General features: G+C 47.3%; 1 protein-coding gene across 22 annotated transcripts in view; it reads left to right on the top strand.

The window, feature by feature from the left end:
• Positions 1–27,708, top strand: part of PTK2 (protein tyrosine kinase 2) — a 1,463,565-nt gene that overhangs the window by 1,394,975 nt on the left and 40,882 nt on the right. For all 22 annotated transcript variants that reach the window (XM_069621702.1, XM_069621703.1, XM_069621697.1 and 19 more), the window contains 3 exons: positions 672–734; positions 13,304–13,343; positions 27,489–27,595. In XM_069621702.1, coding sequence (XP_069477803.1) covers positions 672–734; positions 13,304–13,343; positions 27,489–27,595 — 210 coding nt within the window. The remainder of the gene's footprint in view (positions 1–671; positions 735–13,303; positions 13,344–27,488; positions 27,596–27,708) is intronic.

Here is a 27,708-nt window from a genome sequence, read left to right as displayed (position 1 = left end):
CCCCCCCCCCCCCCCCCAGCACCCGCTCTGACTAATGGCTTTTCATAAGAAATGCTATTCGTCCAAAGCTGAGTGGAGGCGCAGTGTCAGCCTGGCTGCATCGTTGGCTGTTCCAGAAACGCTTGGATTTTGGTCTTGGGTGCTCTGCATCATAGCTGCCTGCCCCGTCCCCAGCACTCCCAGCACCAGGATATATGTGCCCTGCTTTTTAGAAGCAGTTGCAGAATATTGAATCCAGATTTGTGTATGAGTGCTCGCTGTCCCAGAAAGCTTGTGCAATGTTGAGTGCGCCTCAGTAATTGGCCCCGTTCGCCTTTTGGCAGAGACCGTCAAGTACATATAAGCCGTCCCCCAGCAGGAAGCGGGCTGGAAGACCGCATTTCTTACCCCGTGCTCGGGAGATTCACTGTGGGGGAGCCACAGAACCGACTGCCTGCTGCCCGTGGCGGGGGAGACCAAAATGCAGGTTTTCAAATGTTGTGTTGGGAAAATGGTACAGTGGCTCTTTTTCCAGCCCCTCCCTTTTTGCAATGTGTGAAGCAAGCTAGTGGATGGGGGTGTGCTTGGAGCGCCCTGCCTGTCTCTGCGCCTTTCTTGCAGCGCATTTCCTCTGTCTCGGCTGCGTTCCCGGTGCAGGGAGCTGGTGTCTGAAATGTCTTTTCTTCTTTTAGAAGCCTGACGGGAGGCTCTCCAGAGGCAGCATCGACCGCGAGGACGGAGGCATCCAAGGACCGGTAAGGGGGGGCCACTTTGATCTTCTCTATTGCGCACCTTCCTTTTATGCGCTCCCACCCCCCGGCCCCTTGTTCCTTCACCTGTCTCCCCTCTGGCCTTCACTCTCCCATACTCTCCTCGCCTCCCCACTACTCAGTGTGTCCCCTTTCTCTCCTCATTTGACGCCAACCCTTTCTAGCAGTCACTCTATCGCGGATTTCCTTTCACTGTCTCCCTCCTCTTTTGGGTTTCTCTCCCTTTACTGCCCCCACTCTCACCACTTCACTGACCCTCCCTTGTGTCGGTATTTCTTTTTTCTCTTTTTCTTCCTCTTTGGTTTACCTTTTCTTGGTCTCTCTGGCCATTTCCTTTTCTCTAATTTTACTTCGTTTTCCCCCTTTTTCTTCTTTCACCCGCTTTTCTTTCTATTAATGTATGCAGAAGACACGTTTACCTGAGTCTGGTGATTTTCAAAATGCCTGTGCAGCATTTTCTTTGTACATGACTTTCACAGCAGTTGATGGTTTAGCATGCCCTATATTGCCCTCGGCCTGCTTCCCTTTGCGGTGCTCGGCTGCTTCCACAGCAGTTCAAGGTTTAGAATGTCCTATATTGACCTCGCCCTGCTTCCCTTTGGGGTGCTCGGCTGCTTCCACAGCAGTTCAAGGTTTAGAATGCCCTATATTGCCCTCGGCCTGCTTCGCTTTGGGGTGCTCGGCTGCTTCCACAGCAGTTCAAGGTTTAGAATGCCCTATATTGCCCTGGGCCTGCTTCCCTTTGGGGTGCTCGGCTGCTTCCAGAGCAGTTCAAGGTTTAGCATGCCCTATATTGCCCTCGGGCTGCTTCCCTTTGGGGTGCTCGGCTGCTTCCACAGCAGTTGATGGTTTAGCATGCCCTATATTGCCCTGGGCCTGCTTCCCTTTGGGGTGCTCGGCTGCTTCCACAGCAGTTGATGGTTTAGCATGCCCTATATTGCCCTGGGCCTGCTTCCCTTTGGGGTGCTCGGCTGCTTCCACAGCAGTTCAAGGTTTAGAATGCCCTATATTGCCCTCGGCCTGCTTCCCTTTGGTGTGCTGTTGAGCGTTATTGAATGGAAACTGCATGTGTTTTGTGGTGCTACATCTAAGCCTTAGTTGCTGTCAGGAATGGCATTATTTAGAATTCTTTCTGTAATTTTCCGGTGACTAAAGTCTGTTCTGGTTGACTTTCAGTGCTCCCTGTTGTTGAATTGGGAAGTCTGGTTCAGCATTAAACCCAAGTGGAAATAGGGAAGGTCTTGTCAAAATATTGTAAAGAAATCTGGTTTCTCAGGAGTGTTCGTTTCACTTATTTTTAGACCGTTTCTGGAGTCGGCCTGTGAAATGCGGTGGCCCAGAGAGATGCAGTCACTTTCCCAGGGTTTAGGCAAAGAGGCCGGGGGTGGGCTGGGATGCGAGCCAATGTGCTCCTGACCCCAGTAGACTGGAGACGTTGTTGCCCTGGTGTTGGACAGTCAATAAATAACCCAAGGACAGCATGCTGTGCGTCAAGCCTGCCCGCTCGGCTTTCCACCCCATTGGGACATTTATGACACTAATGAGCAGATTATGAAAGAATTCAGCAGTGACATACCGAGTGTTTTCCATCTGGGCTTTCATGCAGGAAAGCAAATAGGATTCTTCCTATTTTTTAAGGCTAACGTAGAGGCCTTTTCCTGCCAAGCAGTGTGCTTTAATGTCCGCAATCGCTGTTGTGATGGGCATCATTTGCTTGTGAAGTAAATGAAGCCTCAGGAGAGGTGCTCTCGGTATGTGGTCCTCTCTCGACCCCAGGACGCTGACCTCGAATCGCCGGCAAGTCGTCATTTGATTGTTAATTGCCATTACCACTGACATCCCGTCTGACCCGAAAACCACGTGCTTTCCCCGCAGCCCTTTACCCCAGATAGCCTGGGCCACCACAATGGGGAATAGCTCCAGAAATTAACATTCCTAGTAAGGCCCCTTTCGGCCCTCTCAACCGGCCACTTCTTGCCACACCACTGGTTTCCCCAAATGGCTCTTACCCATCACTTCCTGCCGCATCGGTGTACAATCCTACTTCACCATTGGGGTGTGGTGCGCCTGGTCACACCTGCACCCCATTAAATTCAGATAAGAACTTATCACACACTTTGAGGTCCTCCTTCATGGAGGTAGATAGCCTTGTATGATGTTTTTCTGTCGGCCCCGACATTGCTCCTGCTATTGCTTGTGAGAATGGGCGTCCCATGGCTATGATCATGAGTGCAAAGTTTAGCTGCCCCACGAGGCGCTGTAGTCGCCCCAGGGTGACTTATAGCCCAGGAGGCAAACCTACACTGACTCTCTGAATTCCTCCACCTAGCTGTCCAGAAGCCGCCATATCCCCTGTACTGAGTCTATCTCAATGCACAAAAATGTGATTGTGGTGACAGGGCCCCTTCCGTTTTTTGTCTTGCGCCACTGCGACCCCCAGATCCCTTGCTACTTCCTGAAGTGCTGTTAATGCGTTCAGACATTGTCCCGAGACTGGTAGGCCCAAGAACAAGAAATCGTCTAGGTAATGTACCATTCTGGCCTCTGCCAGCTTCTGTTTCGTGACCCCTTCTAGGAAGGTACTGTAAGTTTCATAGTAACTGCATGATAAGGAACACCCCAAGGGGCGCGCATTTGTCAAAATAGACTGGCCTCTGCCTGAAAACCCAGCAACCAGTAATCGCCTGGGTGCACTGGTAATAAACGGAATGCTGACTCAATATCTGCCTTTGCCAGCCGTGCCCCTTTTCCTAGCCTTTGCAGTTGTCACATGATGCACACCTCACTGAGCATACCTCCTCGCAGATGGCATCGTTAACTGATGCCCCTTTTGGGAAGAATACATTGTGTATCATTCCATACTTGCGCGCCTCCTTTTTGGGGACATGAAGTTGTTGCATCTTTCCCATCTTCCTTCCATCAGCAACCCTGCATTACTTGTACCTGAGAACTGATTTTTTTTGTTGAGCTGACAAACCCCCCACACTGGGATTATAAACCCACTAGAAAACCCCTCCACCAATACACATGCGTCCTCCTTTCTCGGTTATTCTGCCCATAAGCGCAGCCCAGTGGGTGTAGGCAAGGTGCTCTGCCCTACGCTACCACCCTTATTATTGTTGCATTTCTGCTCAGGGTGGCCCGAAAACCCGCAAAAGGAGCATGCATGCTTAAATTTACAGACTGTTCTTGGGTGCAAATAGGACCATAATTTCTGATATAATTGTGGGAATTTTTCAACCATTGTTGCCGCGAATATTGCAAATCCTGCGGTCCAGTTCACAATTGATTTTTCTACCTGGACCTTCTTCTCTTTGCTTTTCCCCCTTTACATCCTTAACCTCCTCAAACGAATATGCGAATATGTGAACAAACTTGTCCTTCCAAATCTTCTTCTTTGAATTCTGGGGATATGTGCCATTTGAGCATGCCTGATGGGTTAGAGATGGGAGACGCCAGTGCCCTCGCATCTCCCCCTGCATCCCAGTCAACGCGTTGCCTGTTGTACCCTGCGTTTCGGACACCCCACCAACCACTATTACATTTTGCACCACTTCTGCTGTTCCCCTCTCAAGGTGTTAATGGGTCCCGCTCCTGGGCTCCTCCAGACCCGTCTGTCCTTACCACGGTGGTTTTGGAGCATGCGCTACTGTTAGCTGCACTGTTGTGCTTGTGCGCCCTGCTGCACCCCAGTCCCCTACTCCATTGCTTCCAGGCAATGCGGCCCATTGCTTTGCAGGGGGCCTGTTGTTTCCTGGTGCGGCGGCCCCCTGGTTGGCCTGCCACACTGTCCCTCCTTGTGCCTGTGGCCCCGGGGGACCCATCACCCCCCCACCTGTTGTCCTATCCCCCAGGGGCCCTCCCTCTATGAAAGGCTAGGTCCCTTGCCATGGGCTCAGGTCTGTCTTTGCTGGACCTCACATTGCCTGCTATCCATGGCTGTGCCATAGCCTCTTGCCCCTGTGCCATCTGCTCTGGCCAAGCCCCTAATGTGCCCCCTACCAGATTCAGCGTGATTACCTCTCCATTCTGGAGCCCCCAAGACTGTGCCCCCCACATCCCCTTGTGCTTGCCGGCATCTGTTGGCTATTTGCCCCATGATGCCCCAATCCTTGCACCCCTGTGGGTGGTCAAACTGTAACATGGGTCACTCCCGTTTTCGCTGTTTGGGGGACCATTATCCCCAGCGTTGCCCCTGCCCCTATGGTGCTTGCTCCCGTGCTTGCGTTATTTACCACCTGTGCAGTGGGCCCCTGTACTGGTATCTCCTGAGTTCCCCTTCCCTTTGCACTAGGGAAGCCAGAATGCCATCAAGACGGCGTTTCACACATCAGTGTGGGAGATGACCAGCCCTGGCCTGTGGTACTGAAGCCTGCGGGTCGCTGGTACCAGGCAGTTGGGGCCTTTTTGCTGATATGTTATCAGAAGGTGCTAGTCCTGTCTATAGTAACCCCAATAATCTGGCAGGCAGGGCCAGGTGAGGGGTCCAGCCATGAATACGCATGTCTTTTAGCCACCCTTGAAGGGTATCTGTCTTAGATGGGTGGCTCAGTGACACATTCAATCTTTGTGGATGTGAGTATTAAGTATATGCTTATTTCTAGGTATAATTGGGTGCCATCTAGGCATTGCTGGAGTGAAATGTCTGCTGTCATTTGGAAGTGACCCCCACGGCTGCATGTATACATTACAGATTGCTGGGGAGAGGGTAGTGGGCAGCGGTCTGACCTGAAGTCGCTCACCTGGGCGGCTTGGAAGGTATGATGTTGTGAACCAGTTGAGAGCTGTGCCCGGGAACCCAATTCTGTGAGTATGTCGAACGCAGCCGAGAGGTCAAGAAGGACCAGGGAGGCATGAGCTGCCTTTGCTCATGGTTTCATGATGGATGGTGGCTGTTTCAGCGCTGCTGTAATGCATGTGGAAGTGGCGGCAGGGAACCCCCTTCCACGCTTCCCTGAGGCTGGAAATCCGATGGATTGTCACTGCTGCTTTCGTAGCCCTTTGGGGGTAGATGCAGCCAGCTCTGCTCGGCGGGGAGAGAGACCTGTACTTGGAGAGATGAAGGGGTGGCTTTTCCCTGCTGCATACCCGTCTTCTTTCATGGACTTTCTGCCTTCTGGGTCTAGTGATTTATGATGTGGACAAATAGGTTGCATGTAAGCATGTTATGTGCCCTTTCTTCATGCTATGCTTCTTCAGTGCACCAGACTAGCTAACCTAGGGCTCCCCAGAGTGACCTGCACCTGGGATCCTCCAAGCACGGCAACCATGCACACAAGCATGGCACCAGTTAAGGTAGATGGCACACAATTACAGGCGTCCAGTATTGGGGCACTCAAAATATAGAGCAGGACTGCTAGAGTGCCAAACTCAAAATCGGCACGTCAGTGTTCGGTAGCTTTGTGCAGTTCTCAGTGCTATCATTCTGCTTCGCAAGGGCGCGCTTATCACTGTTAACATTAATTAAGTGTGTAACCAGGAAAACATATGCCCCATGTCCGTATGCCATTAGACTGTTTTACTCCCCGATCTATGTTTGAGGGGAATAACGTGTCCCTTGTGTGCCACGCATCCCTCCACGCTCACTTTTCTTTTTATCGAGAGGCGATTTGGTCTTCAGTGTGTGCTAAATAATTGGTTGCACACTCTGGAAATAACTCTCATTTCCCCTTTTGTTACTGTCTACACATTGTGTTTTCCACACAGCCGTCACGTGGAAGTCATCCATCCCATGATAATTGACACGAGCACCTATATTTTATAATTTCATTATTTGTGTCAAGTAATTGTTTGTATTCTTAATCATCCCATATTGGTCTTTTTTTAAGACACCAGTTGTTGCCTTTGTCACCGTGATCAGCGGACTCGACATCCTTTCCTACTCGTCTCATCTATACAAAATTGCCACTGGATTTCCATCCCACAAATCAGTTTCCATTTTAAGCACTTTTCAGGTGGTTTGGGACCCCAGCAATGGAATGTGCGTGTGTAATTGCCCATCACCCTTTGTATAGTTGATGTGAGCCCTTTCCACAGGGCTAAGTTGAAGGGGCGATATGGTTAATATTCAAAATCTAGTATTAGCTTCGGGAGGTATGGGTGCATATGCACTATCTATGCGACTAAGCTGCAGGGTAAGCTCTTTAACTAGTGCGCATTAAGAAATATGTTATTTGAGTTTGCATAGCTCTGAGAACTGTGACGAATCAAGGGTCATCCCTTCTCACCAAGGGGGAGCCCCCACCTTTGAGGCTAGAGAGGTGAGCCGACTGTGGAAACCCTCCCTAGGGGTCTGTGCAAGAGGGACATTACTGGGAGTGACGCCCCCTTAGGGGACAAGGACGCCTGTTCCTCTGAGGAACTCCCTAGATTGCCCAACATATCGGCATGTATGGGACTGCCTGCCGGGAAAAATAATGTAACCTCATATTTGGCTGCAGGCAATGCTGAACTAAATCCATCAGAAATAGAAAAAGAGAATGTTTCTTTAAGACAAAACGTGTATTTACTTGAGACGAGTGGAGGGAGGTGGAGAGCATAATGTACTCGGTGGAAGATGCCTGACGTGATGGTGCCTCGGAGCCTGCGACTTTCACTTTGGAAGAGAATGCCAGTGAGACACTGGCGAGAACAGCAACGTGGAAACCGCTGCCCGAGAGGCAAGGAGTATCCAGGAGCTGGTGGTGGTGTGACCACAAACGTCTCGTAGTGGGCAATACGCATGCAGACCAATGCCAAAACCAATACAGCTGACAGTGCGAAGATCCTGATCGCCTGCATCCATAGACAGCTGCAGCCTGAGGGGAAGCCAAGAATGGGATGCTGCAGAGAGCAGGCAAGCTAGAAACAGAGACGAATACCCGAGCGTGTGCATAGCCCTGCAGCATTCCCCTTTGTAGATGAAGGTACCACGGAGCAAGGGAAAAGCAGAAGGCCCTTGGGGCAAGAGCATATGAAGAGTACAACTCGTTCCAGTCATAAAGACGAGAAACCTGGGATAAAGTTGTATGGCTACGAATGTGAAAGGCCCATTAAGCACGTTGCAAATAATCCTGTGAGATGAATAAAGAGAGACTGGAACCACTTCCCCTGGGAAGAAGGGAAAACCTCTTATGAACAAAGAGACGGAGACTGGGCAAAACAGGGCCTAAGCCCGGCTTCTAAGAAATATGATGTAAGACTATCAAGAGAGTCAGATAACTCACGAAAGCACATAACCAAGAGAAGGCAGGAGCGGGACAATATAAAAGGGGATCAGATCCCAGGCCAAGTATCCAAGGATGAATGGAGAGACTGCATACCATTAAAGAGGGATTATCAAGAGACCCAGTTAAAGTAAGAGAGAATAACCGAAAGAATCCAGGAGGGGGAAATCTAAAAAGGTATCCAGTCGCATGTAAGGATGAATTTAGAGACTGTAAGAGTCCTAAGTGAAGGCAAGAGCATGAGACTATCTCAAAACAAGCTATAAATAGCATAATCTTAAAGAGGGCCACAAAACCCAGAAGTGTTATACAAGAGTTACAAAAAATCATGGAGGCAATATCCCGAGCTTCCCAAAGAAGATTGTATCAAACTGAAATACAAGGGAGACATTGCCATACAGAGCCAATCAAAAACTATGAGAAGAAAGACCTTTCTTGGTTATCTAAGTAGGTTAAACTAGTGGTAGGGCCAGGTAGAGTTAGGTTTGATCGGAGTACATTTTGACTTAGTGACATCCTGATGACCGGCGAGCATCCTTAGTTTTAGATAGGTATCCCAATCCCTTTAGCAATGGGGAAAGTTAGGCATTCTTAAATTCATTAAAGATGGTTCAAAATGTCCTTAGTGGGTCCGACTCCTTCTTCCGACCTGTCACAGAACCCAAAGGTATTAAAGTGCTCTGGCAATCATGAAAATAACCTCAATGAAACCCAAGATCCCCAATAAACTGAAGGCAATGGTGTGCAAAGTATGGGTAACCCTCAGTGTGCTGCTTATAGAGATTGGTGTGAAGTCATTTTTGAGGACTTTAATCTTCAAGTGTCAGTTGAAGAGGTACCTGGTCCCATATAGTCAATCCCTACACTGTCTAAGTGTGTCTGCCAGCTACTTTAAGATTAAATCTGTGTTTGAGCAAATAAGCCTTAGAGGAATGCAGAGATGCGTCAGAATGATGGATAATGACTTTTGTATGCATACGTTTGGACTTCATATAATCTGTTGCATCGCCGAAGATGCCCTAGTCGATCAGAATGGTGGATTTATACATTATTCTGGCTGAGACAAGCAACCAGGATAGTTTCCCTCGCGTGAGGGTAGCATGGGCGAAAGGAGCATTGACGACTGTGAGCACCAAGTTGTTTTACAACACTTGCGTTTCAGAAAGTAGCACTGAGAGTTTACAGTAATTAACTTTGGATACTAACATTTCTCAGGAAACAGCCACCAGATGTTTAGCAGTCAGAAAGGATGGGTAGCTCTAAAGAAACTAATGTAGTCGAACGTAGCGCTTATAAAGATTGATCTTTTTGATATCTGATTGTGTTGAAGATGTATGTGACTTCATTGACATAGCGATAGCCACCATTGGCACGAAGTTGGATTACTGTAACATCCTTCTCCTGGGTACATCTGCCAATAACATCAACAAATTGCAAATCACGCTAAATAATGCTCTCAGAGCGGCTCGAAGTATCCCTAGGAGCGAGCATATCTCTCAGGCTAGAAGAGACGCCCACTGGCTCCCAATCAAAGAGCGCATATTGTTCAAGGCTCTCCCTATTACACACAGATGCTTATCTCAGTCTGACCCGTCCTACCTAGTGGAACAAATACATCAGTTGCCCTCCTACAGACCAAAACGAGACCAATACTCACACCAACTCTCAGGCCCTGCTTTCAATAGAGTCAAAGCCGGCGGCACCAGCTTCGAAGTGTTCGCCCCGAAAGCCTGGAACGGCCTGCCACTCATACTCAGAAAGGAAAACTCTCTTATAGCGTTCAGAAAGGTGCTAAAAACCAAGTTATTCAACTAGACTATACCTGAATGTGTTCCCCTGTAACCATGGAACACTCCTACTGTATTGTATTGCTGTCTAACCACCCGAACAATGTCTAATGAGTCTGTTTTAAGATGTACCTAAGTGAATATACTGTAACAGCGCCACAATGCCTCAGGGCCACTGTGTGCTTTATAAAATTAAATAAATACATTGATATTTGGCAATTGTAATGTCATATAAGAGCAGTGCATGGTGTCAGTGAATTATGGTTGCATTGCCATAAGCTATGGTATACTAACAACTGGCACATTTCTGTGTTTTATGGGTTTTGTATTAGAACTAAAGTCCCTTCAGTTTAATTTTATTGTGAATTTCTAAGATTTATTATTTATGTTTTATTGTTTCAATATATATCCATACTCGGTAGTCACTGTACCTGTTGTATGACCTTTTGACATGACCTGGACTCCATGAGCTCCCCGCTCCTGCACTGCCCACTGGGCAAGTCCTGGAGTTATGCCCTATAATCACTGTGCCAAGACATTACCTGCAGCCATATCTGGAGTGAAATTTCCCCCCCTGCTCTGCCTGATGGGCCCGACAATCACTATATGTGGCTCCAAATATGCCCTTGTCACAGTGATCCCCTTTGCACTACACAGCCATCAGCCATCACTGTGGTTGTGGAAGAGCCTGCCCAATCAAACTGACCCTGCTACCTGCCAACTTCTCCTCATAGTTTGACAATCTAATCAGTGATTTTTGCACTGTGCGTTGGTAAAATCTCCCTAAAGGAATTCGAATGGGTCCTTTTCCTCCTCGCAGAGAACTCAAAAATACTTAAACATTATTCAGCATTGGTTCATTCGTTTGTTGGAAAGATTCACGCAGTTGTGTCTTGTGGTAAAGTTGAATGAAAAATGTTTTTGTCACCCTCACTATAATGTTGGGCCCCACACAATCCTCCTTTTCCCACTTGACATAATTTGACTAAAAATATTCACAGTTGGCTAAGCTTGCTTTCATGCAGTTTCTATCCACGCTCGAAAAAGAGGGCCTATATCCAAGTCCGAATCTCTGGGGCCGCTAACAACATGGCATAACCTTTCAAAAAGTGCAGGGAACTCACCAATCCTACTGCAGTCTTCATTTCTCCTCTACACTTCCCTGGCCCCTTACACTTCCCTTGCCCCTCACTTCATTACTAAAACTCAGGACATCATGGCCTCACTCTCCCATATTAACTGATAAAGTTTCTAGACGGGTCAGTTCCATGAAAGTCTCATCCAAACAGATGCTCCACTGCTCCACCAGAACTATCAAGGACAACAGTGTCTCCCTTGCTCCAGCCTTGGCTTATTTCTGCAATCACTCCTTTGCCACTAGATCCTTCCCTTCACTCCTTGCGCACTCTCTTGTGGACCTCTCCTCAAAGAGCCTTCTGGCGACCCTTCCTGCCCTGCTAAATACCGCCCCATCTCTACTACTCCCTTTCCTGGGCAAACTCTTGGAGAAGCTGGCCATCTCCCAGCTTATGCACCATACTGAATCTGTTGGTGCCGCCACAACACCAGTCTGGCTTCATAGCTGCCAGAGGCACTGAAACTCTCTAATCTTGATTCCAACTTGCCTTCCGTTCTCATCCTTCGTGCCCTTTCCTCTGCGTGTCATGCCACCCTTATAAATCGCCTATGGGATACCCTCGGCATCACGGACCTGGGCCTGGACTGGCTGATCACCTTCCTTTCTGACAGACCTTCCCAGGCTAAGCTGGGCCCTTTTCCCTCCTCCATCTCACTTCACCTGTGGTGTCCTTCAGGGCTCTATCCCCTCGCCTTCGCTTTTCAACATCTACCTTGCCCCCCTAACCCATCCGATCTCAGCCTTCTCTCCTAACTTCCAGTGTTTATGCGGACGACACGCAACTCTTCAAGCTTCCCTCCTCTGCCGCCTCCTCTCTCAATCCTGACTGCCTGTCTGCTATTTAGGCATTGTGCACTGCTAACGATCTCTGCCTTAATGCCAGTAAGACTGATATCCTTTTCATTGGGACCCCAGCTCCCTCACTCCCTTCTACACTCTGCCCACACTTCATGGGCCTCCTCCCCTCACATTTCTGTGAGGCAAAAAACCTTGGTGTCATCTTCGACTCCTCTCTCTCCTCACTTCACGGACCTTGCCAAGAAGGCCCACTTTCAGCTGCCCCTCCTCAGAGGCATTCTCCCTTTCCTCACCTTCCCCCAGAAACTCAATTTCTTAAGAGCTCTGGTCCTCTCCAGGCTTAACTACTCCAACAACCTCTTCCGCAACCTGCCTAACTCCTCCCTTCGCCCCCTCCAACTAATCCAGAATAGGACTGCGAGACTTAGCCTTGGCTTCAGGCCCAGGGACTGCATCTCTCCAGCCGCAAAATATCTCAACTGGCTCCCAGTTACTGCGTGGATCAAGTTCAAGACGCTGTGCATCATCCACAAGGCTTTCTGGGGCCTGGGACCCCACTACATTCAACTCTCTCCCCCTAAATACCTCCCTGCTAGAGCCCTTCTGTTTTGCTCCAACTCTCTGCAGATCAGAAGCCCATCCAAGCAGAGAGTGGAGGCGGGGGGGGGAGGGACGGGTTGATCGCTCTCCGCAGGTGCCTCCCTCTAGAATGGCCTCCCTGCCCCTCTCAGACTTGAGCCGGATCTCCTTAAATTCCAGAAGCTTCTCAAGACCCTCCTTTTCTCTTCCTCCTTCCCTCTCCCCTGCTAATGCCCCCTCTACCTCTTGACTGACTGCCTGGTGCCAACAGATTCTTTCTGGGCACCACGCCCTCCTCAACAAGCCTGCCTGTGCACTTGGCTCCTCTGCCCCCACCCTCTACCTGCAATTGCCCTTCCAGGCTCCCTCTCCCTGCACTAGCCTGGCTGGGGCTGCACCCCTTCCAGCCCTGTTACTCGCACTTAGCACATGGACCTTCTGCCCCATGACTCTCTTCTTTCCCCTGGCTCTGCCCACCTGGTCTTCCATGGCACTCGCTTAACCCACTGGCACTCTCCCTCTCCCACTGCACTTCTGTTTACTGCACTTGCACGATCTGAATGTTACAAGACATAGTAGAACCGTTTTGTTTGTCATCCCCGCCCCCCTCTTGTCTTGTTGAGCCTTGAAACACATTGTGTATAGATTTTACTGGTGGCCCACACTTGACCCACTGGAAGGAACTTTATAAAACATTATCCAGGACTCTAAAACTGCAATTCTTATTCTATTCTTTTCTATGAATCAATTCAACATATTGCATTTAATATTTTTCATACATTTTCCCCTATTAGAATATGAACTAGACTCTTAATCCTGACGTTAGCTCTTCTGTGTCTGGTGATGCCTTGGAATGCAGTGGATGTCAGGAAATACTCTTGGAATGTTTGTGGTTGGGACACTTTGAAAGGAAATTTGGATCAGTTCCATAGTGCAGATAAAGCAAACAGAACGGTTGCATTCCAAGTTCACATAGCAGTGTCATGGCGTGTAATGCACACGAGTAAATCAGCCTAGCCTATTGCTTAATCTTCTTTTCTTTTCCAGACGCCTAACCAGCACATATACCAGCCAGTAGGTAAACCAGGTGAGTGAAAACTGTACTTTCAGTATTGTACACACTAAGGTGTGCATGCTTCGTTGAATTGTCACATAAACACTATCTTTGCGATGCAAGCTTTAATGTTTTGATAGTTTCATGATTTTCAGTTGGGTGAGTTTCATCTCTTTAAGCCTGGCTGAAGTTACCCAGAGCTACTGTTAGAAGACAGGAGAAGAAAACGCAGTAACAAAAAGGGCTGTGGCGTGCCAAAAAGCAGTTACGTGATGCTGGAATGTGCACCAGTTTTGATTGTTAGGCTGTTTCATGGCACTACTAAAGTGGCAATGCAGAAGGAGAAAGTCGACCATTCACCTTTCCAATGACTTGTGACTTCCTTCTGCCTTTCCCAAACAAGTTGGTTTCTCTGGAGCCATCTCATCACTGCCACAGCAGAGGTCAGGCCTTAAGCAGGGAGTGTGTAGGTTAGATGAGGGCTGTAGACGGTTTCATCTGCAGTTCACCATCCTCCCCACTGAGCCAGGTGAATCATGGGACATGTCTTGAGGAATTTGCCTGCTGAGTGAGGCAGAGTAATTCTGGGATATGTTGGCATGTGTGTTAGCATCTTCGTCTGGCCAGCATAGGGTGGCATATTATGTGGTTCAGTCATGGAAAGTCAAAGTAAATGACTTAATTATGTTTATTATTTGACATGCTTTATAAACAATCTCCCATTATATACCCAGGTGATCTACTGAAAGATCAGTATATTTTGTACTTTTCATTACTACAATTCGATAATAATGGAGGGCCAGGAGCTAAAATCTACTATTCTTTACATACCTTTGATGCTGGGTACCATGCAGCTAAAAATACATGTGCCACAATGCATTGTATTTGTCCACTGGATAGTCTGGACACCGAAATATCAACGTTTAGGCTAATTTAACAGGAATATCTGGCACATTTTAAAACCCGCAAGTGTGATAATCAGTGACATTCCCCGTGAGCAATCTAGATTTAGAACTTTTGATGTAGAGTCCACTGTACCGACTTTATTTTAAAGTATGTAGTCCTGTCAATATTCGGATGGTGCTATCGTGTACAGAGATTTTTCACTCACCGTGTGGTTGTACTGCGTCCCCGTAACAGCTCATCACACCCTTTGTGCTAGAAGTAATATCCTTGGTGTGCTGTGTACGTGCGAACCAACAGCTGCCCATTTCCCCCCAATTATTGTTGTGCTACGTAAATAAAACACAAGGTTTTCGAGGGAGCAGTCACTATTTTAAAAGTTTTCTGTCGATCATGTTGACTCCCAATGTGAGTTAGTCATGTAGGGAGTGCGCTCAGAAAATGTCTGTATAAGACCCACAGCTGTTGTGCGTCGGCTACCTTGTCAAGTACAACTGTGTCTACTGCCTTCTCAAGTTCGATTCTTCCCATTCTATGCACCCGAGTACAGAGAGGGAGAGGAGAGCACATCGCCAAGGTAGTCCTGGCCTTTAGCAGAAACAGCAGGCAAAACATTTAGAGGCAAGGCACTAACAAATCCTTGTCTGAAGAGGCCCCGGTGCATTACTCTAGGTGTGAGTAGAAGAAATGAATGAAGAAGCAATGCCACCATCTTTCTTGCAGCCACTCTTCCCAGGTGTACTCCTTTTCAAGCAGCAGGGGACAGAGGTCTCACCACAACATTGTGCATTTGGTGCAAAACACATATTTACCTTTAACCATTGTGGTTGCGTGGGAGGGTGGCCATAGGTGTTCAATACAACAGAGAATATTCCTCCCTACTGTGAGAAACATGAGGGTATTCTCACTCTTCTGAACCCCCGTGGATCCTCTGCAAGGTGGCCAGTGAAAGGCCATCGCTATTGGAGCCGGACCCTGGGGGGTGGGCAGAGAAGCGAGGGCGGATCACTTGGGTGGCGGGTCCTTGGGGAATAAGAGTGGGGTACCCTTGGGCGAGACCTGGTAGTCCCCTTTTTCAATTGACAATGAACCCAACCCTGCCCCAACCTTTGAGCTATTATATGTCTGCTTCCCACATTTCTCCACCACTGACAATTGCCAGTACTGGGACGAGGAATACGCCTACTAAGACTAGTGAAGGTCAAGCATGTCTCTTTAATTATGGTCCTTCAAAGTGGGACAATAATCCACACCTGCAGCCTGTTACAGGACTGCAAGTGGATAAATGGCGCCCAAACCAGCGGGAAAGAGGAACAAAACGGAAAATGGCAGGAGGAGGATCAGGGGGCCGGTGCAGGAAGCACAGGACCCTCGAAACTGGCGTGGCAGTGAGGTCTCCCTGCAGCAGGGCAGTAAAGGTGAAGGAAGCCGTGCCGGAAGGCTGCCTCTTTCCTTTCAACTCAACATGCTCGTTCCTCTGTGGTGGAGGACCACCCCAAGAGTGTCTGAGGGGCAGGAACTGGAGCGCCGATACTGAAGAGAGGACGACGTGTGATCCATGCTGCAGAATCAACTTCCAAAGCGACCAGTGAGTTTCTGGAAATAGAGAAACTCAGTGTGCATGTGTGAACTTGAACGTTTCCTGAAATACTTTGTTTCGGAGTGGTTGCGTGTAGAGAGATACCTGTTTTCGGAGATCTCTGAACATTGAATGGCTCATTAAAGGGAAATAAACAAATATACTTGTTAATTACTTAACAAAAGGAAAAACTTTGTATCAGGAGTGGTCGGTTGTGGCAAAGCACATGTTTTCGAAAGTCTCTGAACACTGAACAAACTATTTAAAGTGAAACCAACACTTATGTTTCTGAACCATTAAACAAAGGGAAATATTTTACATTTGAGTGATCGCGTGTGGCAAGAAACGAAACACGTTTTCCAAGGTATCCAAATATTGAACTATCTAGTTAAAGTTAAACAAACAATAATTGCATCGCAAAATGAAGGGAAAATAATCTAAGCTGAAGACTTCCTTATTGAATACCAAAATGAATTAAAACTTTATTTTATTAAGGATTTCAATCAGGCGACGCACCTTGGTCTCGGCCTAGTATGTAGCGCACAACTGAGATGCATTTCTCCTTATTTTATGCCGATTCAATTTGAGATGGTATCACACCCCCTTTCGAATACCACAGGTCACTATGGACCATGAACCAGGCTTGTTGGTGAAATGCAATATTTAATTATTTATTTCAAAATTCAAAATAAATCATAACATTTTTAATATGGGGCAGCAATCACCAATAGGGTGATAATTATAATAAAATTGTGAGCAATGCACTTGGTTAACCTTCCCCTAGAACATATGCAAAACACCAGGGAATAGGAGCACATTTTGATTTAGGAAAGATAGCACCCAAGTTAGGATTTCCCTGTGCAATGTTCACTCAACCCAAAAATCAATTATGAATGGATAGAACGACACAGAAGGTAATCGGGAATAAGAGACAGAAAACAAAATCAAAATCCGACTTTCCCCTCACCAAATAAGAGTGGAAAACAGATTTTAAACACCTTGCAATGTTATGAAATGACACTCGGAAATGGACAAATCATTAATATGCGGTTAAAACTTTAAGGTAAATACAATTTCGAAGGGATTGTGTCCTCCGATGTATTCCACATCTTTGACAGTAATGGCCACAGTTGTGCTGCTTTGGAAAACTTTTTCGGCGTAGGTGTCCTGTGTCGATGACGTTGATATGCTGTCCCTCGAGGGCCTCCGTCGATGGTCGTCGTGACAGGATGTTATATCTATGATGCACAACGCCTGTAGCCTCAGTTCCGTTTTTTCCGCGAACGTGTTCGCTTCCAAATCTTGGCACGCCTCGGTTCTTCTAACTTTATTCATGATGTCTTTGTCTTCTTCTACCCCGAAGTCGGGCTTCAAAAAGTATTGGGATTGCGGTTCCAAAATGTCCATTACGGACCCGCATGATGTTTGCCTCTGGTGCCTCGGTGAAAGCCACGCCAGCGACGATTGCAATGACTGCCAGTCCCTGACTTCGAAGGCCTTGCGGGAACGGAAGAAGAAGTAGTTGTCGAAATCTACTGGTCTTTCGACCGCCGATTCGAGGGGTGACTCTCCGCGTCGGCATAAGTCCAGGGGGTCTCGGTCTCAGAGTGAGTCCCACCATTCTTCTGCCTCTTCAAGGCATTCACGGAAGCGCCGTCACCGCTCGCCTTCCCCATCCTCGTCGGAGGACTCTGGCAGACGGCGGGTAACTTGTCCCACTAAACACTCGTCGCCGGCCGAATGGGATATATTCCGAGAGAAGCCGGCAAGGAACGAGCTAGAGCCACCACTCGTATGCCTTCGGGCTCGGGTGGTCGGTGCGATCATCGGGAGCCATCGAGGCCCCGATCGGACATGGTTGATCGCCATAGCCTTGCCAGGTCCTGGTCCTCGACGCCGGTGAGATCGTCGGAGCCTGTGAGGCCTTCTTAGAAGGCATCAATGCCGTTGGCGCCATGTCCGTCGAGGGACTCTCTCGAGGCTCCGGCTTTGAAGAAGTTGTTGACGCCATCGGCGCCGTGCCGTCGAAGGACACGCTCGGGGCTCTGGCCTCGAAGCCATTGTCAAAGTCGTCGGCGCCTCGGTCGACGTTGACGCCAATTCCATCGGCGCCCTCGACACCTTTTGAGGAGAATTTACCAGAGGTGCCCTGGAGGGCTGTGGTAGCTCAGAGAAAGGCTCTCAGCAAGTCTGTGAGGCCTGTTTTTTAGCCCTACCCTGTTCCTCGCCCCAGGGTGGATTTGTTCATGGCAATCTGTGTCAGCCAGTCCATGGCTGCGAGCACCGTGATACGCAGGTTTGTGTGGTTGCGGAAGTCAGGGTTTGCTCCAGATGTGCAATCCCGACTTCTCAACATGCGCTTTGATGGTGTCCATCTTTTTGGCAGCAAGGCTGACGAGAGCCTTTAGAGGTTGCAGACCTCCAAAGCTGCAGCGAAGTCTTTGAGCACTGCAGTACGACAACCTCTGCTTTTTCGTCCTAGGGGACAGCAATACAGCAATGGAGGGGAGGTTCCTTTTGGTACTACTCTTCCTTTGGTAGATCGAGAGGAGCTGCCAGTCAAAGGTGCCACCGTAGGAGTACCAGAGGTGGAAAGCAAGGTACTCGAGGTGCCAAGGCCGCTCAGGCAGTTGCCTCTTTGCCATCAGGCACTGTCACAGCTGCGTCCTCTAATTCATGAGGCCATATCCCATAGGTCGCCGGTTGGGGGCAGACTGGCGCAGCATCTTGGAGAATGGCGTCCCATTACTTCAGATGTGTGGGTTCTGGAGATCATAACCCACGGCTACTGTCTCCCCTTTCGGCAGAGGACTCATGACAATCCACTGGGGAAGCTCTCTTTGAAGCGTCTGGATCCGCTCCTTGCGCAGGAAATCCTATCCCTGCTGGAGAAAGGCGCCATAGAACTGGTGCCTGTAGCGGAGAGGAACAAGAGATGGTATTCCCCTTATTTTTTTATCCCGAAAAAAGGCGGGTGGGTTGAGACCCATCATGGACTTGCATGGGCTGAACAAGCTCCTCAGGAAGGACAAGTTCAAGATGGTAACTCTTTCTCAAGGCCTCCAGGCCCTTCAACTACAAGATTGGTTGGTGTCTCTAGACCTCAAGGATGCTACTTTCATGTGCCGATTCATCCAAAGCACAGAAATTACCTGAAGTTGGCGGTTGGTGACTCACATTTTCAGTTTCGGGTCCTGCCGTTAGGTTTGACCTCTGCCCCGAGGGTCTTCACCAAGCTGATCGTGGTGGCAGCGTATCTCAGGAAAGGGCGGATTCACGTCTACCCCCCACCTGGACGATTGGTTGATCAGGGTGCGTTCTCCCGAGCAAGCCCTGGATCATCTATCCGTCACCTGCCACTCCCTTCACAAGCTGGGCTTCTCCCTCAATTTAAAGAAGTCCCATGTGACATCTACCCAGCGGCTCCAGTACATCGGAGCAGTACTCGACACATCCCTGGGGTTGTGTTCGCCTCCCCAAGTGAGGGCTCATCATATTCTGCAGATGATGGACAAATTCCAACGTGCCCAGAGGCTCCCGGCGTTCGAGTTCTTGAGGTTGCTCGGCCTCGTGGCATCCTGCATTTTCCTGGTGCCAGAGGCCAGGCTGCGGATGAGATCTCTGCAGTGGGCTCTCAAGATGCAGTGGTCGCAGTTCTCCGGCAGGATGTCGGATCCCGTTCAGATTCCGCCCTCCGTCGCACAGGATCTTCTGTGGTGGGCCGTCGAAGGTATTTTGATGAAGGGTGCTCCATTTTGGCAACCGTGGCCAGAGATAACGATCGTGGCGGATGCATCCCTCACGGGGTGGGGAGCTCATGCCAACGAGTTGACGGCCAGCGGCCGTTGGTTTCTGTCGGAGTCCAGACTCCACATCAATCTGTTAGAGCTGCGGGCTGTCAGGCTAGCCCTCAAGGCTTTTCTGCCATCTGTGCGGGGAACAATGTCCTGATTATGACGGACAATACAGTGGCCATGCACAACCTCAACAAAAAGTGGGGGGGCAGGGTCACTCCCGTTGTGCAGGGAGGCGATGCAGCTCTGGTCCTGGGCCATTCAGCAGGACATTTCGATCTCGGCAGTTCATCTGGCCGGAGAGGAAAACGTGGCGGCGGACGCTCTGAGCAGCCATAGCACGGTCTGTCACAAGTGGGAGCTGGCTCGGGAATTTCTGTTGGAGATCTTCGCCCTTTGGGGAACCCTGCAAGTGGATCTCTTCGCCACCAGTGTCAACCAGAAGTGCGAAAGATTCTGCTCGCAGGAATTTCCTCCAAGAGGAGCCTTAGGGGACACGTTTGTAGTGGAGTGGTCCTTCCCACTGCTGTACGCGTTTCCTCCAGTCCCCGTCATTCCGCAGGTGTTGCACAGGTTACGGAGGTTCGGTTCCCGGATGATCCTCATTGCTCCAGCATGGGCCAGGAGAGTGTGGTACCCGGACCTTCTCGACCTGTCCATCTGCCCTCCACGTCGCCTTGACATCCAGAGGTCAAGTCCCTTAGCCTTCACGCTTGGTATCTGAAAGGTTGAGGTACAAGGATTGGGACCTCCCCGAGGACGTGATGGAGGTGTTGCTTTCGGCCAGAAGGCTCGCAACGAAAACTCTGCACCGTTGCCTTTGGAGAAAGTTCAGGGTACAGAATGTGGATCCTTTCCAATATTCCATTCCTTTGGTTTTGTCTTTTTTGCTTTCTTTAGCCCACAAGGGCCTGCAAGTGGTTACCATTAAGGGTTACCTGGCAGCAGTGTCCATATTTAAGCGCTCGTCTGAGGAATGCTCTTATTTTAAAATCCATTTGATATCTCAGTTTCTAAAAAGGCTAACTAATGTGTTTCCACCGTCGCCTTTCCAGGTGCCTGGATTTGAATTTGGTTTTAAAGTTCCTAATGGGAGCTCTGTTTGAGCCCTTACATTCTTGTCCGTTGCGACTATTGTCCTTTAAAACTGTATTTTTAGTTGCGGTTACTTCCACACGCAGAGTGAGTGAGTTGCAGGCACTTTCCGCCAAACCACCCTTCACTGTGTTCCATAAGGACAGGGTTGTCCTTGGGGTGCGGCCTTCCTTTCTTCCGAAGGTTGTGTCGGAATTCCATCTGAGCTAGAAGGTAATTCTTCCGGCGTTCTATCCTCCTCCTTATCCTAGTAAGGAAGAGGAGAGGCTCCATAGGTTGGACCCTAGGAGAGCTTTGAGTTTCTATCTCTCACGGATGTCTCAGGTCAGAGTGGACGATCAGCTCTTTATTGACTATGCTGGAAGGTGTTTAGGTCAGGCTGTTTCCAAGTAGACCTTATCTAGATGGATAATTTTAACGATCTCTGAGTGTTACCGTTTGGCTGGAAAGGACCCTCCAGTAGGCTTACGGGCTCATTCTACTATGGGTATGGCTGCCTCCACTGCCCTACAGACGGGTGTTACGATTCGCAATATTTGCGAGGCAGCCACATGGACCTCTGTCCATACTTTTGTGAAACATTATTCCTTGGATTCTATCCATGGGCAGGATTTGGCATTTGGTAAGGCAGTCCTCTATTCCCCAATTTGACTGGGCATTCTGAATTGATGCAATTGTAAATTCTTTTCCCACCTCCATACGTTGGTACTGCTTCGGGAGTCTGTCAAAGATGTGGAATACGTCAGAGGACACAATCCCTTCGAAGAACAAGTTACTTATCTTACCTGGTAACGTTCTTTCGATGGGATTATTCCTCCAACGTATTCCACATCGTACCCTCCCTACCTACCCCTCTACAGAATTTCTTATGCGATTGCAGCTTACATTTCCGCAAGGTTTTCTGTAGTCATACTGGCAGGAGATTGGTGGCACACGTTCTGGGGGAAAAAACTACAACTGAGGCTGCGGGCGTTGTGTGTCCTAGATATAACATCCGGTGACGTCGACCATCAACGGAGCCCCTCGAGGGACAGCGTATCGACGTCATCGACGCAGGACGCCTACGCCGAAAAGGTTTTCTGAAGCAGCACAGCTGTGGTCATTACTGTCAAAGATGTGGAATACGTCGGAGGAACATTCCATCGAAAGAACGTTACCAGGTAAGATAAGTAACTTGTTCTTCTCACTAAAGCAACAATGCATAGAGACTAATGATCACCAGCAATGGATTACCAAGAGCATACAATTAAAAACTGAGTGGAAGGTTTAAAAGAGATTGCAGCCAAATGACATGTGTAAAAGTTGCATTTCTTTTCAATTCCTGCTTTAAATTACCCAAACGGTTTTTAATATAAACGGGTGAAATACTTTGATTTGGAGTTTTGCGTTGGAGGATACATATATATCACAGGGACACTCTAGAGCCGAAAATAGATCTCTAGTTATGAGACTTGATGAGTTATGCAAGATATAAAAAGGTGTGCTTTGAGCAAAATGTAGCCGTGAAATAGGAAAGGAAATCGGTTGTGACAGGAACAGTTTAGAGTATTCAGACTAGACCACCAAAGATGGACACAGTAAGATCCAAGGTTGATTCACAAGTTCAACCCGGTCACCCCAGCGCCCAACCCTGGCGGAAACCAGTCCGATCACTCGAAAATATGACTATGGGTTTAGGATTACACAAGACAAAATTGAAAAGAGAGATGGCGCTAGCACTAGAAATCACGGATCATTCTTACAGTTTTAACAAGTTACGAGCATAAGGATAGGATGGCTTAGAGTGTGGGATAAGGACAAAGGCAAGAAAAGATAGGTTATGGGTTTCTATGCGGTAGGGATTATACTCGCAGACCACTTTTAGTTTTGGGATTTTTGGACCGTCAAAAGGTTCTGGTCACTACACGGCTGCGTGCCTGGCAAAAGAAAGCAGCTGGGCAGGGTCTGGTCTCCGGATGGTAATTCTAGTCACTGGATGGCACAGGTACCTCCGGATGCAGATAGTGGGCAGCAAGCCAGGCTGGTTCAGGATTCAAAAGGTACCACAGCTTTCCACCTTCTTAATGGGAGATTAGCGGGTTGATTCTGGATCAATGGCCTTGCTGGGAATAGGAATAATCTATGCTTGGGTTTTGCAGTGGGCTCTGGAGTAAGGTCAGCAATTCTTTGGCCTTGTAGTGGGGTCTGGAATCTGGATGGAGCCGGTCAGGAACGCAGCGCAGGAACTTCAGGGAGAGTGTATGTCTAGAGTCTTGTCAGGGACTCCTGTTTATAATGCATAGTGACATCGTCAAAGTATATGTCTGGGCAGGCTTAGCACATCTCTAACTGACGGGACTGGTCAGGGGTGCAAGTCTCCGCCTCGCTCTCAAATGGTTGGATTTCAAAGCAGGAGGGCAGATGTATGTTGTGAGTTTACAATGTTCAAAATCCTCCCACAGTTATTTTAGCAAAAATCTGATTTTGCCACAAATGCTACATCTGTATAATTGTAATCTCTTAGCAAATTATATACACAGGTTACATATTTTATGTATAGCATAACACTCCGACTCTGCAATCCGTGAAACATTGTTTCGCCCTTCTAATACTTTTTGGTAATTTTGAGTATGAACGATTCAGCCTAAAATCCATCACATTATACACTTGTGTGGATTATCATAAGGGATGCAAGTATAAAATGTCACATTGGCATCATGGATACTTTCCTTGTAAACCCTGATTCTTTGCCATTTCCATTCCCAAGGTGTCAGTGCTAAGTCTCAAATTATAAAGCACAAAAACACTTTTAAACTGCGTGTTTTTTACAAAGTCTTGCTGCAAAGATAAAAGTCTTTAAAGTTTATTTATAAAATAGTCTTTAGAAACAAATGGCAGTCCTTTGTTCCCCATATGTGGTCATAGCTTCCAAGCTACACCCCTAAATGGCAGGGTTGTCATGGAGATCTTCTCTGAAGCCTCCTGCAGAAATCACAAAGATGTGCGACTTTTTTAATTCCATTGTCAGTGGGCTCAGCCTAGACTAGATTCTGCCCAACCTAATAATTATCACTGGGGTGTTAGTATCTGCTGAGAGAGGCCCTCCTTTTGGTAGCATCCCCCCTAAGCAGAAACCTATTTTTCTTTTGGATCTTGCAAAATCCAACCAATATAGTTTAACAGTTTTACTTTCTTATATTTGGTCCTGAATACAAACCAGTTGAATAAAATAACTCAAGTGTGCTTTTTCCCCAGCAACAAACCCCTTCACATTGCTTGATAATGGCAGGCTTTCGTTCAACAGTTAAGTTTTAAAAAAGCCTTTCTCTCCTTGAGTTTACAAAGCCCATTTTACATGTGTGGTAAAAAGCTGGCATTTCTTTTTTAATTCAGTTTTGCATCTCCATTAGATTCCCACACTGTTTTGCAGCCAGTTATTTTCTAGTATGCTGGAGTTTTGTTTGAAGCGCAGATGCATTGAAACTGACATAGCCCAGATAGCAGAAGTTTCTTTGAACTCCTGAGCTTTGATACTTTTGTAAAGAAATGAATGCGTTTCCCGTGCGGGTAAAAGTGGAGTTCCTTTGTTGATGTTTCTCAGAGTTGGTCTGACAGGGCCTTTCATTCAGAAATCATGCTTGGTTTTGCTGAAGCACAATGGGATATACTGGCCATGGCAGGGCCTTATTAATCGCAGTGGTTTGAGGAAGAACAGATGGAAATAGGGTCAGAGCATTATTTTTTAAAGGTGAAAAAAGTTTCCTTTTTAATGGGGATTTTGAGCTTGCAGCAAGGCAACGCTGCATTTTCACTTTATTCCATTTGTATATGTCAGAACACACTGGCACGCTCCCTCAGTGTGTTCCCTTGTTCCATCCTGCCCAATATGTGCTTGGCAGGATGGTGCAGCCTTCTTTTTGCAAAACACAGTTTTAAGGCCATGGTGCTCACAGGAGCCAGTGCAACCATTTTGATGTTTCTGCGCAAATGCAGCTTGGTTTTGGCAAAATTCTTTTCAGTGGGTCAATGTAGCCCACAATTTGTAACCAGATGAAAGTCAATAAGAACAGAGGAAGTTTAAAATTCAGACGAACCACCACACAATGAAGTGCTAAAATTAACATAATTCTGAACCAACCACCATATGCTGAAATATAATGTAATTTGTAAAGAACAGTGACATTTCTTTTCAACATGTGTGAAAGCTACAGAATCATCGAAGGTGTGTATTTGACAACAACCTTTAACTAAACTGTGGAAGACCAGAACATTTTGTGTTTTCTTTTGAAATGTGGCACTTGGAGCTTAGGGAAGGTAACCCTGAGTTCTGGCAAGGAACAATTCACTTCAAGGCTATCTGAATTATATGACCTGGAACTTAGGGAAGAGCGCCCGAGTCCTAAATTGGGAATGTAGATCCCAAGATTTGAAAATACTAATTGCTTTCTAACTCTAAGAAAGGGACCTTTCAGACTTTACTTTGTTGAACTGTTTTATACTTGCTGAAGGGAGCTGAAGAAAGCTGTGAGCTGGAAGCAGCTCAGGACTTTGTATTAAACAATGGTTTTCTTTTGGTTGCCAACATCCCTACACATTGTATGGTTATAGTTGTGAGGGCAAGCATAGGAATTTCTCTCTGTCCAAAACTCAAGTTGAACTCTTTGACTCAGACATTCCTTAGTTTTAGTTAGGTAGGGAAATCACACCTCGGCATAGGGCAAGTTAGACCTTGCTCCATCCTAACATTTAAGTTAATAAAGTTGATTCTTTTGAAGCTGGAATCTTGTCTGTGTGCTCCTTCATGATGCCTTCCCACTACAGAAAGTAATCAAGTTGATTATTCAAAAATAGAAATGCATTTAATGCTCATAGTCTTGGGCTCCTTATTCATAAAGACCAAAGCCGTGGTGACATTTAACAAAGGTACAACTTCAGAGAGTGTACAAGTTCATAAGAGATAGAAAAGAAATGTAGCTCCACCAATTGTTTAAAATAAAATAATCATATATAGAAATTAACAAAAAGGCCCTATACAGTAGTAGGTTGAAATGTAAAGAAAAAGATCCCATTCCTATGCATGCAGCGCTAATAACTGCAAAATATTGTTTTTGCTGAATTATTCATAGCGATAGATCCATAAGGTGCTTTATTACACATCCATTGCATTCATCATCGGATTGTGTGCATCAGGTCAACGTCGGAGGGCGTTTCAGCGTATGACTAATAACACAAGTAGGGGGTGGGTTTCCTCAGTTGAGACCAATATTGTTGACCCTAATGGGGTATCCTTGTTCAATACCGCATAAACGGCGACGCCAGTCAATCAGTCTGTGCTGAAAGCTCAGTGAAAGTGCGCAACAGGCGCGGTCAGCGGTCTGTCTAATGGAGCATGGTCAAAAACGAATGTTTATGAGGTGGCGGTTAACAACGTAAGGCATTGTAACATAATCACATGGTGACGCTGGATAATCATGTAAATGAAGTGTCAGGAAGTGTTCCAGCAGGCCCACCCCACCTATGTGCTATCACTGATCTCAGAGCACACTGGTTCCCCACAGGAGAGCATAGGCATCCCAAAGGATTGACGGCACGTTTCCAAGGACCCATTCTAGAAGGGCATAAGCCCCAAACACCTATTATGTTTGAAAGAACATTGAGAAATGTGAACAAAATGAGTCGTCTGAACCCAACGCTAAGTCATACGTAGGGACCTGGAGGTTCACCCAATCTGAGCAGTAACATGCAGAGGGATAACCCACCGGTGAGTTTCTCTGAAGATCTCTGCCCACTCCTGGCTTTCATTTTCTTTCTGTACTAGTGTTTGCTTCGCTTTACCACAAACCCTATTGGGTCTGACCTTAAATAAGCAAACACTGACACTCTCCTCAAGCTTTCCAAGTGCAGTAGATGGACAAGCATTTTAGCTATAAAATGGGTCTTGGGAACCATAGAAGGTGAATGCAAAAGACGACCATAATGAACAGCGGAGAAGACTATCTTACGTCTCTCTTCTATTGCCAACCCCTTCATGAATAACCAAAGGATCTGCTCACCAGGTGCTCTGAGGGTGAATCAGACTTTACATTTAATCTTGACCAAAAAACATTTGCACCGTGGTTCTCCACCTGCTGAGCATACTGAATAGCGCTGTGATGCCCTTTCAGGGAGCCTGGCCTATATTACATAGCTCTGTGGGCTCCTCATTGTCCGGCTATAACTTGGCCGTTGAGAGAATCTAAAAATGTTGCCGTATTTGCTGTAGTTGAGAAGAAATCTGTTATTGCTTATTACCACTTATCATACTGATGTATGCTTGCTCCCCATTCAAAGTTTGTGCTCTACCCATTAGGACCAAGAAATGAATAGTTTCCATAAGGCTAAAACCAGTATTCGGGAAAAGATGTTTCCTCGCCTTACAGAAGACTCTGGCCACTGCATAAAGTGTACTTCGCTAGATTTGCCGAACATGACCATGTACCGGTGTCTTTACTTTTTTATTCTCTGGAGGTGGGAATCCTCTGGTATACTCGAACCAGGTTTTCAAATGAAGACCGTGCCTCTCTCTCAAGAGCTCTGTTCTCTGAGCCTCCATCATGTGTTGTATAACTAGTAGATAGCCACCTATATCAACAAGGGATGTGTTGAAACACAAACGCCAACTTGGAAGTACAAGAAGTTGTAATCCTGAGAACCCAGTAATGTGTGATGGGGTACATTTAGCTATAATTACTAAATCAAGATCTGCACCCGAATAAGAAACGTGTTTTGAAAGGTTTTTAATTGCCGTTCGGTGCTTCTTGTCTGAATATAACAATTTTTCTTACTTAGATCATGCAGCTCCACCAAAGAAACCGCCCCGCCCTGGAGCCCCCAGTCACCTGGGCAGCCTGGCCAGTTTGAACAGTCCAGTTGACAGCTATAATGAAGGAATAAAGGTATGATCATGTTTCCATGTGCAGTAACTGAAGGTCATACGTTTTGTTGAGCAGCAAATGCAAAATATTTTGTACATGCCACAAATGTATAGAAAAGCCTTCTATTCTGGACG

This window comes from Ambystoma mexicanum, chromosome 5q (assembly GCF_040938575.1).
Source record: "Ambystoma mexicanum isolate Mex_15411 chromosome 5q, UKY_AmexF1_1, whole genome shotgun sequence".
In the NCBI taxonomy this organism is placed as follows: Eukaryota; Metazoa; Chordata; class Amphibia; order Caudata; family Ambystomatidae; genus Ambystoma; species Ambystoma mexicanum.
Note: the sequence above shows the minus strand (reverse complement) of the source record. Positions and strands in the feature narration are given on the sequence as shown.